Source organism: Anomaloglossus baeobatrachus, chromosome 4 (assembly GCF_048569485.1).
Source record: "Anomaloglossus baeobatrachus isolate aAnoBae1 chromosome 4, aAnoBae1.hap1, whole genome shotgun sequence".
Taxonomy (NCBI): Eukaryota; Metazoa; Chordata; class Amphibia; order Anura; family Aromobatidae; genus Anomaloglossus; species Anomaloglossus baeobatrachus.
Window position 1 is genome coordinate 477,817,145 of NC_134356.1, and position 13,050 is coordinate 477,830,194.

Below are 13,050 nucleotides of genomic sequence, written 5' to 3' on the forward strand. Positions count from 1 at the left end.
GTGATTGGCGGACTCGAAGATACCCGGGTCCAACCTGGTTAAAAAAAAAACGATTTGGGCTCGGAATTGATCCCGGTGATATGGCCGTATGTTGGTTCTCATATAACTCAGTGGGGACCAGAAGCCTTAAAATGGTGGCAGAAATAATAGGGGGATTGGAGCAAGCGCGTTATACTTACCAAGTCTCCCATGCAGCTCTAAGGGGTACTTTTGCACACTATGACATCGCAGCTGCGATGTCGGTGGGGTCAAATCGAAAGTGACGCACATCCGGTGTCGCTGTCGATATCGTAGTGTGTAAATCCTTTATGATACGATTAACGAGCGCAAAAGTGTCGTAATCGTATCATCGGTGGAGTGTCCGACATTTATATAATGTAGCTGCAGCGACGGTACGATGTTGTTCCTCATTCCCCTGCGGCAGCACACATCGCTGTGTGTGAAGCCGCAGGAGCGAGGAACATCAGCTTACCTGCGTCACCATGGCTCACGCCAGCTATGCGGAAGGACGGAGGTGGGCGGGATGTTTACGTCCCGCTCATCTCCGCCCCTCCGCTTCTATTGGCCGCCTGCCGTGTGACGTCGCTGTGATGACGCACGACACGCCCCCTTAGGAAGGAGGCGGTTCGCCGGCCAGAGCGACGTCGCAGGGCAGGTGAGTGCATGTGAAGCTGCCATAGCGATAATGTTTGCTACGGCAGCTATCACAAGATATCGCTGCTGCGATGGGGGCGGGGACTATCGCGCTCGGCATCGCAAGCATTGGCTTGCGATGTCATAGTGTGCAAAGTACACCTAACACTACTTCCGGGGCCACTCATTATCCTTCATGCATATGCACTGCTTACTTCATCCACTGGCAGTTCCCTTTCTCTGATTTGTTGCAGACTGTTAGACAGCGTGTCTGACTGCTTTCAATCAGAGACACTGTCTATGCATCTGTATTGGTGAAAAAAATAAATAAATTGGTGTAGGCTGCCCCCATATTATGATATCCAGCACAGATAAAGCATACGCCTACAGGCTGCAGTCCACAGCTATGTGCTTATTTTGGCTGTGTATCAAAATAAGAGGGACAGCATGCAGCTTTTTTATTATTTAAATAATTAAAAAAAAAAACTGTCATGCGGTCCCCCCAATTTTGATACCCAGCCATCATAAAGCAGACAGCTGAAAACTGGTATTCTCAGGCTGGGGAGACCCATGCTTTTTTGGCCCCTCCAGCCTAAAAATAGCAGCCTGCAGCCGCCCAGGATTGTCGCATCCATCAGGTCAGGTCAGGAGAGCGTGGAGGCCACTCCACGCAGCCACTATACCCACTGACTAGTAGGAAGGTCTCCATGAAGTATCGTTTCACGTCCGCAGCTTTGTGAGTTTTCCACATTCTAATCATAGCATTTCTGTATGCAAGGTGTTGATTCGCATTGAATTGATGATGCCCTACAACTTTGTAATTCCCTTTTTCTTCTCTATCTTGTTCCGTTTTCGAGATAAAAATGCTAACTCCGTTGTTTCATTTGAGATAAAAATGCTAACTCCGTTGTTTCATGGTTTCATTCCGTAGCGCATGGCTACTTTACTATACAGTACCTAGACACCACTTCTATGCCTATAGCTTCGGCCGTTCTCAAGTTAATGGTGGTGGACAGGATATGGGTGGACACACTGTATAGAAGAATGATCACATCTAATATATCAATTCAATACACAGTAATATAATATTACCTGCAGAATACGGACTACTACTTTTGGGGTTTTGCAATGTATTTTTTCCAGCTTTTCCATCAGAAAGACCTAGAATTATAGACCATTAGAAAAATTAGAATAACTATTCTAAAAACATAATATTTACAACTTAATGAATATGATGCAAAAAGAAACACAAAAATATTTCTAGTGTTTATTGCCAGAATCCAACAATAGGCACTGCTGACATTTTTAGACATTTTCACAGATTACGACTGTATATAGGTATAATTTAATTTATACACCCTGTAAATAGATATGGTACTTGTATCTCCTTTCTTTAGAACACTATACCAGGGAGGTCATCTAGAAATGTACAACAAAATTCAAGAAACTGCAAAAATTTCAAAATGGATATTGCTTTTTGCTTTGGTTTTCATTACACATTTTTTCATTTTTTTGGCTTATATAAAATTATATCATGAGTTTTCAGCATTTTTATACACCTGCATTTTTTAATAAATTATATAGAAATAGTGAAGACTATGAGAAAGTACATAAAAAAGTTGCAATTATAGCATGCTGTCTTAAAAGAGATAATTAATTCACCCTCCCTTGGTCTGCTGATGGTCGCCTGCTGCTTAGGACCTTGTGTATTTGCTGCAGCAGTGACATCACACCAACATCTTACATTACTGCTGCAGCCAATCTCAGATTTCAGGATTTTTGCTACAGCTCACTGATTGGCTACAGCAGTGATGCACTCTGTTGACATGACATCACCGCTACAACAAAAAACTGAGATCTGAGCAGCAGTGGGGAGCTAGTGTTGGATCTGGATGTTGCATGCGAGTTTCGGAAGGAGGGCGGGTGGGGCGTGGGAAAATGCTAGCTTTTATTTGTTACCATGCAGAAAAAATATTGGGTATGAAAATACCTGATACTGATGAAATCCCAATGCTGTGAGTGTGTATGACATACTTATTTTTTTTTATGCTGCCAACTATACTGTGTAGCTGAATCTATGAATTCCTGGAATTTAATGCTGCCAACTGTACCGTATAGTTAAATGCATCAGCCTCATTTATAATGCAATCCAGGCAAAAAGCCAGTTTTATACTTGGAGACCTTCTGTCTTCTCTTCTATGAGACTGTCTATTTTGATTGAGGCATCTTATTCTGTACCTTAAATGCACAATGTTTTGTTTTTTAACATGAGTAAAAACGCTCGAGGTAATATGCATAACTTGTTCTGCTCCAGGCATTTTACATTTGGGTAAATGATTCCCTTAGCACAGTTATTTTCCCATTTATTGCTGCATTCTAAAATGTGCACCAAGAACTTTCAGATATCTATTTATCTACTGACTTTACTGTTATAACTAGTGATGGGCAAACCCCCCGATGTTTGGTGTTCGGGAGACTCGTTCGAACATTTTGTAAAGTTCGTGTTAATTTTCTGATATAACGCGAACTTGCTTCCGAACACCAAACTTGGACTTTACAGTTATGCAATGGGGGGGGGGGGCTGTAAAATAAAGAATACAGTTAATAATATACATTGTCATTATACTTACAGGTCCCGCAACGCGTCCTGCAGACTCTGTCTCCCGCCGCTTCTCCTTTCGAGTTTGATCATCGCTGTGCAGCCCGGTAACCAAAGGATCTTCTGTGACGTCATAGCATGTGACCAGTCACGTGTGAATGTTGTGTTATCTCATGGGCTATAGCCTGGTCACATGGCTATGACGTCATGCTTCTCCTTCCGAGTCTGATCATCGCTGTGCAGCCTGGTAACCAAAGGACCTTCCGTGACGTCATAGCATGTGACCAGTCACGTGTGAATATTGTATTATCTCATTTTCTACAGACTGGTCACATGGCTATGATGTCATGCTAGGTCCTGTCAGTGCATCTCGCCGGTACGCGGTGCTCGCTCAAGCATCTTAGTACTCGGTATACTCGTCGAGTGCCGTGTACCAGTGAGATGCTCAGGCACATGGTCGGCTCCCCATCTCTGCATGTCGGCGCTCTTTACAGAGTCAGCCCACATGCAGGGATTGGCTGCTACAGCCGGTGATGAATAGCGGCGCGGGGAATCTGGTGATCGGAGATCACCGTTGCTACAGTAACCCGCCCACCAGGTTACTATGGCAATGATGGCAGCGGTGACGTCACCGCTTACCAACCTGCAACTTCTGTTCACTTATTGAGTGATTGGACTGCAAGGGGAGCAGCAGTGTTCCTCCTCCCATCCTGTGCTGTCTGATATAGCAGAGCTGCATGGGTTGAAGGAGAAAGAAGACAGAAAACCAGGATCGTGGAGGCGTGAGAGGCAGTAAGTATTTTTTCTCTGTGTGGTGTCTTTTTTTAACCCTTTATTGGGGATTCTTAATGGCCGGGTCAAACTTGCCTGACATTAAGAATCTTTGGCTTAATACTAGCTAGTAAAACAAAGCTGATATTAACCAATTATTACCCAGCGTGCCACCCAGCACCAGGGCCGCTGGAGGAGTTGGATACAGCACCATAAGATGGAGCTTATATGAAAGCGCTATTTTCTGGGGTGGCTGCAGACTGCAATTGGCAGCGGGGGGCCCACAAAGCTTGGGCCAACCTTTGCTGCGGATTCCAATCCTCAGCTGCCTAGTTGTACCTGGCTGAACACAAAAATTGGACGAAGCCCATGTCGTTTTTTTTAATTATTTCATGAAATTCATGAAATAATTAAAAAAAGGACTTCCCTATATTTTTTGTTCCCAGCTGGGTACAAATAGGCAGAGAGGGGTTGGGGGCAGCCCGTACCTGACTGCTGTACCTTGCTAGCATACAAAAATATGGCGAAGCCCACGTCATTTTTTTTTTAGTTTTTTGGCAAAGAAAAAAAAAAAGGCTTCCCTGATTTTCCATTCCTAGTGAAGGTAACACCAAGCAGTAGGGGTTAGCAGCCAGTAGCTGCTTGGATTACCCTTAGCTTGCAATAGAAAATGCAGCGGGAACCCATGCATATTTTTTTAAATTATTTATTTAAATAACTAAAAAAATGGGCTTCGCTGTATTTTGATTGCCTGATATCACAGTACTGTAAAATTAAATAAGTCATTAAAAAAATGAGGTAGCGCTCCGCGGTATTTTTGATCCTCAGCGCAGATAAAGCAGACCGCTTGGGGCTGCCACCCCCATCTGCCTGATTTACCTTGGCTGGCAATCAAAATACAGGGAAGCCCATTAATTTTTTTTAATTTAAAAAAATAATTAAAAAAAAAAATGCATGGGCTCCCGCCGTATTTTTATCGCCAGTCAGGTAAAGCCAGGCAGCTGGGGGCTGAGATTCTCGGCAATGGAGCATTGTTTCTTTGCGCCATTTCCAGGCACTATACCCGCCTCGTCCAGCGGCCGTGATGGCGGTGGCTCGCTGGGTAATAAAGGGGTTAATACCAGCTTTGTATTCTCAGATGGTACTAAGCCCGAAATTCATTGTGTCATGCCAAATTAGACATGGCCACTATGAATTTCTAGGAAACTAAAAAAAACACAACACTCAATCTTTATTATGAAAAAATTATTAGTCCGACGTAATCCAGAGGGACAGCAATGTCAACTCTGTTTCATTGCTGTGCACAGACACAGTCTATACACAGTGAGAAGCAAAGCGCAAAGTCAACTCTGCTTCATCACTGTGCACAGGCTGTCTATATATAGTGAGAAGCAGAGAGAGCCATGTTAGGTCTGCTACATCTCTCTGGACAGAGTGATGAAGCAGAGGCTGACAGTGAGAGGATGATTGCACTTGCGTCTCGCCTTGCATCACCCCACTCTCAGGACAGGAGCGCCTCAGCTGCATGGAAATACATGCCGCTGACACGCTGCCATTGGGAGATTGTGCGCCGTGATGTGATGACACTCGCATCACGGCACACCAGGACCTTTGATGGCGTCATACTCACGTGACCAGTCTGCAACCAATGAGGTAATACAACATTCACACGTGACTGGTCACATGGGTATGATGTCACGGTTACGGCAGGTCCTTTAAGCCAGAGGTGCTTACCGGGGGGAACAGCAATGATCGGACGGACGCGGAAGCAGAAGCGCTGGGACGCGTCGCGGGACCTGTAAGTATAATCATAATGCTTTTTTAATAATGTGCTTTTTTTTTTTTTTAACAGCCCCTGGACCCGAACTGTAACAAGAACGTCCCAGAAAGCTTGTGTTCGGGGTCGTGTGCACGAACACCATGTGTTCGGTACAGACCCCAAACTTTACAGTTCGGGTTCACCCATCACTAATTATAACTAAGGATGGGCGTACAAGGACTGTAAAAGTCTGGATCCGCACTGTTTCAAAAGTATCCAGGTGCTGGACCCGGGCTGGAGTTCTCAGGGAATTCCGGCTAATGATCTGGGTCCAGCACTCGGGTAATACAAAAAAATTAAAAGAAAAATAAAGAAAAAAAAATAATAAAAGCAAGCAGTGCTATAGTTACCAAACCTCTGCAACAGCTGTAACTGCTCCTACGGCTGCCCATTCACTTCCGAAATCGCGTATTAGACTTATGCATATGCACTGCTTTCTCCGCCCACCATTGCCTGTGATTGGTTGCAGTAAGATGCACCCCCACACTGAGTGACAGAATGTTTAACACTTCCAATAACAGACACAGTCTGCGGGTCTATTGTACAGTAATAATAAATAAATAAAAAAAATTGCCGTAGGGTTCCCCCATATTATGATACCAGCACGGATAATGCATTCGGCTACAAGCTGCAGCCCCCAGCCATGCTCCTCTTGGCTGTGTATCAAAATAAGAGGAACTTCATGCTAGCTTTTCTTGTTTTTTAGAAAAAATATTTAAAAAAAAAAAAAAACAGCATGCGGTCCCCCCAATTTTAAAACCCAATCATGATAAACCCCGACAGCTGGGAGCTGGTATTTTCAGGCTGGGGAAATCCATAGTTATTGAGAGCCCCTCAGCCTAAAAATAGCAGCCTGTAGCTGGCTAGGATTGCTCCATCCATTACATGCAACAATCCCAACACTTTATCAAGCTCTTCCTGGTTGCTCTTCTTTGTTGGTAATTGGGTTAATCACAGCCCAGAGTTGCCACTAAGCCATAGATTTGTAATGGCAGGCGTTTGAGACCCCCCCCATTACTTATCTGTAAGTAAAAGTAAATAAACACTAACACCGAAAAAATCCTTTATTGGAAATAATAGACTTAAAAATCCCTGTTTCACCACGTTGTTAACCCCCAAAACAACTTTGCAGGTCCGATGTAGTAAACACAAGATCCTACAATGGTTCCAGTTCTGCTACATTACTGAAGGCACAGAGCTCGATCATGGAACATGACCGAATGCTGTAAGGTTCAGGCAGAGACTGAGCCGCGATGAGCAGTGACATCACTCAGGCTAGTTGCGGTCACAGATGGAAATTCCCAAGGCCCTCTGATATGAACTGGTAACCATGGATGATCACAAAAAATCCCATTAATCAGGAAAAAACAAAAACCACAAGAGTAGTTAGAAACTAAGCTGACCGCAATCCCTTATCTATCGGACGACACTAGAAGTAGCAGTGGAACGTTGCTAACACACCTAGACACCTTGTCACTTCCGGAGAAACTTACTACACCTCAAAGATAGAAATGAAGAATCCTAACTTGCCTCGAAGCAGTCCCCAAAGGAATAGCAAGCCCCCAACATGTAACGATGGTGATGTAAGAAAACACAATACACAGAAAATATAGATTAGCAAAGGTGAGGCCCGACTTACTAGATACAACAGGACAGGAAAGATAACTGATTGCGGCCAGCAAAAAACTCTGCAAAAAATACCAAACTCCTGATAGAAAAAAGATCTAAGACCACACGGTCTTTCTCCCACTATACCAGGTACTCTTGTGCCAGACACTTGAGACAGAACTGCAGATATAATGGAAAGAAACAAAATCACAGAACAAATAATATTCAAAAGTGCAAATAATCAAAATCAGAACAGGGAGAAACTCCCTTTCTTGCTGAAGGAACTTCCCTCTCAAAAATAGCTGAGAGCCAGATCCTCACATACAAGAAAACAAACACAGAACAAAATGGAAACAAAAACACAAACACCCGTAGGGGCAAACCAGGCAATATGGCGAAGAAAACCAGCAAACTTATGTGGAGTGAATTCTGGCGCAGGATAAATGGAGGAAACTGATGGACAAACTCCAAGCCATCTTCAGAGGCAGAAGGAACATTTATCAATGGCAGTAGCTAGCAGAAACTGCTCTCCTAATTACACTAGGCTGATTTGCAATAGGACTTCCTGTATTCCCAATTAATACACACCTGTTTGAGTCACAGATTCAGACTCAGCTTCATTATCATTCCTGGTCACCAGAGGGAGATGCACACCAGCACCCACTCAGATGACATTAACAACAGTACACCCCCCTTGAGGAGGGGTCACCAGAGCCACTGTGTTGGTCAGGATGGACATGATGAAAGGCACAAACCAATCTGTCAGCGTGAATGTCAGAAGCAAAAACCCAATAATTGTCCTCCTGACCATAATCCGTCCACTTAACAAGGTACTGAAACATTCGTCAATTAAGACGAGAATCCAAAATTTTCTCTACTTCATACTCTAGATCCCCTTCTACCAATACAGGATCAGAGGGCGCTGCCTTGGGAACTGCTGGTTCCACATGTTTTTTTTAACAAAGACTTATGAAAAACATTGTGAAATTTAAGATTCAGAAAGAGCCAAACTAAAAGATACAGGATTAATAATCTCTGAAATCTTATAAGGCCCAATAAATCTTGGCTTAAATTTAGGAGAAGAAACTCTCATAGGAATATTTTTTGAGGACAACGGACAACTAAACCATATCCCCCACATTAAACCGGGGACCAACAGTCCGACGCCAGTTGGCAAACCTTTGGGCATTCTCCTGGGACTGAAAAAATTTGTCCACTACTTGACCCCAAATCTGCTGCATTCTCCACCACAGAATCAACTCCCGGACAGGCCGAAGCCTCAACCTGCCCTGAAGAAAACCTGGTATGAAACCCAAAATTGCAGAAAAACGGAGACATCAAAGTAGCAGAGCTAGCCCTATTATTGAGAGCAAACTCTGCCAATGGCAAAAACAAAACCCAGTCATCCTGATCCGCAGATACAAAACACCTCAAATAGGTTTCCAAGGTCTGGTTTGCTCTCTCAGTCTGACCATTGGTCTGAGCATGAAACGCAGAAGAAAAAGACAGCCCAATTCCTATATTAGAACAAAATTCTCTCCAAAATCTGGACACAAACTGAACTCCTCTCCATGTAAATGAACCACCTGTTGAAAAAACAAGGGCACCAAGTCAGATGAAGACGGCAACTTAGGCAATGGTACCAAATGGACCATCTTAGAAAATCTATCACAAATAACCCAAATAACAGTCATCCTCTGAGAGACAGGAAGATCAGAAATAAAATCCATAGTGATATGAGTCCAAGGTCTCTTAGGTACAGGCAATGGCAATAACAACCCACTAGAACGTGAACAACAAGGCTTGGATCTAGAACAAACCCCACAAGATTGCACAAAACTCCTGACATCCCGAGATAAATAAGGCCACCAAAAAGACCTACTCACTAGATCCCTAGTATCAAAATACCAGGATGACCAGCCAAGACGGAACAATGAATTTCGGACATCACTCTACTCCTCCATTGTTCAGGAACATACAGCTTCTCCACAGGGCATCTCTCAGGTTTATCCCCTTGAAATCTCTGAAGTGCTAACCTCAAATTGGGCTAAATGACAGAGAGGACCACACCTTGATTCAGGATGGTAGATGGCTTAGCAACATTAAGAGAATCAGTAAAGAAACTTCTAGAGAGGGCATCTACTTTAATATTCTTGGTGCCCGGTAGAAAAGAGACCACAAAATCGAAACTTGCAAAAAATAGAGCCCACCTGGCCTGCCTAGGATTCAGTCTCTTGACAGATTCAAGGTGGGTCAGATTCTTATGATCAGTGAATACCATAATTTGATGTCTAGCCCCCTCTAACCAATGTCTCCATTTTTCAAAAGCCCACTTCATAGCCAATAATTATCGATTACCCACATCATAGTTTCGTTCAGATGGAGAAAATGTCCGAATGAAGAAGGCACAAGGCTTCAGTTTGGAAGTTATAGGATCTCTTTGAGACAAAACAGCTTTTGCTTCAATCTCTGAAGCATTTATCTCCGCTTGAAACAGAAGAGAAACATCAGGTTGCGGCAGGACTTGGGCAGAAGTGAATCTCTTTTTAAGATCCTGAAAGGCCATAATGGCCTCTGGGTGGGGTCCAATTCTCAGCATCAGCTCCCTTTTTGGTCAAATCTGTCAAAGGCTTAACAATACTAGAGAAATTGCCTATACATTTACGGTAGAAATTTGCAAAACCCAAAAATTTCTGAAGGGATTTCAAAGAGGTAGGCTGAACCGAGTCATGAATGGCCTGAACCTTGACTGGATCCATTTCAATAGAAGACGGGGACAAAATATATCCCAAAAGGACATTTTTTGTACGCCAAAGAGACATTTTGACCCCTTAACGTACAATGCATTGTTCTTAAGTACCTGAAAAACAGTCCAAACTTGCTCAACATGAGAGTCCCAATCATCAGAAAAAATCAAAATATCATCCAATTAGCCGATCAGAAATTTACCAATTAGTTCCCGTAAAATATTCATGAATGACTGGAAGACGGAAGGGGCATTAGTGAGCTCAAAAGGCATCACTAGGTACTCAAAATGCCCCTCCATTCATCACCCTCCTTAATTTGAATGAAATTGTACACCCACTTAAGATCAAGTTTAGTAAACCATTTAGCCCCCTTAACTCTGGAAAACAGATCTGACATCAGGGGCAAAGGATACTGATATTTAACAGTGAGTTTATTAAGGAGGCGATAGTCGATACAAGGTCTCAATGACCCATCCTTCTTGGACACAAAGAAAAAAACGGCAACCAGGGGTGAAGATGACGGTCTAATATGACCTTTTTCCAATGACTCCTTAATATAAGTTTGCATAGTATCATGTTCGGGCACAGACAAATTGAAATCCGTCCCTTAGGAAATTTGGAACCTGGCACTAATTCAATGGCACAATAACACTCCCTATGTGGAGGCAAGGAATCAGATCCAGTCTCATTAAACACATCAAGGAAGTCCAATAATATTCAGGTACATCATGTGTCTGAGCAGAAATAGACAACAGAGAAAGGTCAGTATGCACACATTGAAAACCCCAACTAACCACAGACAAGGATTTCCAATCTAGAACTGGATTATGAGTCTGCAGCCAAGGGAATCCCAGTACCAAAATATCATGCAAGTTGTGTAGTTCCAAAAATTTACAATTCTCCTGATGAGCTGGTGCAACCCTCATAGTCACCTGGGTCCGAAATTGGGGTTTATTCTAAGCTAATGGAGTAGCATCAATGCCCATTAAGGGAATAGGAGTTTGCAAAGGTACCATGGGAAAGTCACAATTTTTAGCAAACCCAAAATCCATTAAGTTCAGGGTGGCCCCTAAATCAATAAAAGCCATATCAGAAAATGAGGATAACGAGCAAATTAAAGAGACTGACAAAAGAAATTTAGGTTGCACAGTACCCACAGTAAATGAATGAGCAAATCTCTTTTCTCGTTTAGGGTAGACAGAGATACAGTGCCTACAAGTAGTATTCAACCCCCTGCAGATTTAGCAGGTTTACACATTCGGAATTAACTTGGCATTGTGACATTTGGACTGTAGATCAGCCTGGAAGTGTGAAATGCTCTGCAGCAAAAAAGAATGTTCTTTCTTTTTTTTTTTTTTTTTTTTTAAATTGTGAAAAGTTTATTCAGAGGGTCATTTATTATTCAACTCCTCAAACCACCAGAATTCTGTTTGGTTCCCCTAAAGTATTAAGAAGTATTTTAGGCACAAAGAACAATGAGCTTCACATGTTTGGATTAATTATCTCTTTTTCCAACCTTTTCTGACTAATTAAGACCCTTCCCAAACTTGTGAACAGCATTCATACTTGGTCAACATGGGAAAGACAAAGGAGCATTCCAAGGCCATCAGAGACAAGATCGTGGAGGGTCACAAGGCTGGCAAGGGGTACAAAACCCTTTCCAAGGAGTTGGGCCTACCTGTCTCCACTGTTGGGAGCATCATCCGGAAGTGGAAGGCTTATGGAACTACTGTTAGCCTTCCACGGCCTGGACAGCCTTTGAAAGTTTCCACCCGTGCCGAGGCCAGGCTTGTCCGAAGAGTCAAGGCTAACCCAAGGACAACAAGGAAGGAGCTCCGGGAAGATCTCATGGCAGTGGGGACATTGGTTTCAGTCAATACCATAAGTAACGTACTCCACCGCAATGGTCTCCGTTCCAGATGAGCCCGTAAGGTACCTTTACTTTCAAAGCGTCATGTCAAGGCTCGTCTACAGTTTGCTCATGATCACTTGGAGGACTCTGAGACAGACTGGTTCAAGGTTCTCTGGTCTGATGAGACCAAGATCGAGATCTTTGGTGCCAACCACACACGTGACGTTTGGAGACTGGATGGCACTGCATACGACCCCAAGAATACCATCCCTACAGTCAAGCATGGTGGTGGCAGCATCATGCTGTGGGGCTGTTTCTCAGCCGAGGGGCCTGGCCATCTGGTCCGCATCCATGGGAAGATGGATAGCACGGCCTACCTGGAGATTTTGGCCAAGAACCTCTGCTCCTCCATCAAGGATCTTAAGATGGGTCGTCATTTCATCTTCCAACAAGACAACGACCCAAAGCACACAGCCAAGAAAACCAAGGCCTGGTTCAAGAGGGAAAAAATCAAGGTGTTGCAGTGGCCTAGTCAGTCTCCTGACCTTAACCCAATTGAAAACTTGTGGAAGGAGCTCAAGATTAAAGTCCACATGAGACACCCAAGGAACCTAGATAACTTGGAGAAGATCTGCATGGAGGAGTGGGCCAAGATAACTCCAGAGACCTGTGCAGGCCTGATCAGGTCTTATAAAAGACGATTATTAGCTGTAATTGCAAACAAGGGTTATTCCACAAAATATTAAACCTAGGGGTTGAATAATAATTGACCCACACTTTTATGTTGAAAATTTATTAAAATTTAACTGAGCAACATAACTTGTTGGTTTGTAAGATTTATGCATCTGTTCATAAATCCTGCTCTTGTTTGAAGTTTGCAGGCTCTAACTTATTTGCATCTTATCAAACCTGCTAAATCTGCAGGGGGTTGAATACTACTTGTAGGCACTGTAGTGTGAGAAGCGTCTCCACAATAGAAGCACAACTTGTTTCTCCATCAATAGAAGCACAACTTGTTTCT

The 13,050-nt window shown here is 43.3% G+C and overlaps 1 protein-coding gene across 1 annotated transcript in view; it reads right to left on the reverse strand.

Moving 5' to 3' along the window:
• Positions 1 to 13,050, reverse strand: part of LIPC (lipase C, hepatic type) — a 324,937-nt gene that overhangs the window by 224,458 nt on the left and 87,429 nt on the right. Inside the window, exon 2 of the mRNA XM_075342733.1 lies at positions 1,726 to 1,794. Within this exon, the coding sequence (XP_075198848.1) occupies positions 1,726 to 1,794 (69 nt within the window). The remainder of the gene's footprint in view (positions 1 to 1,725; positions 1,795 to 13,050) is intronic.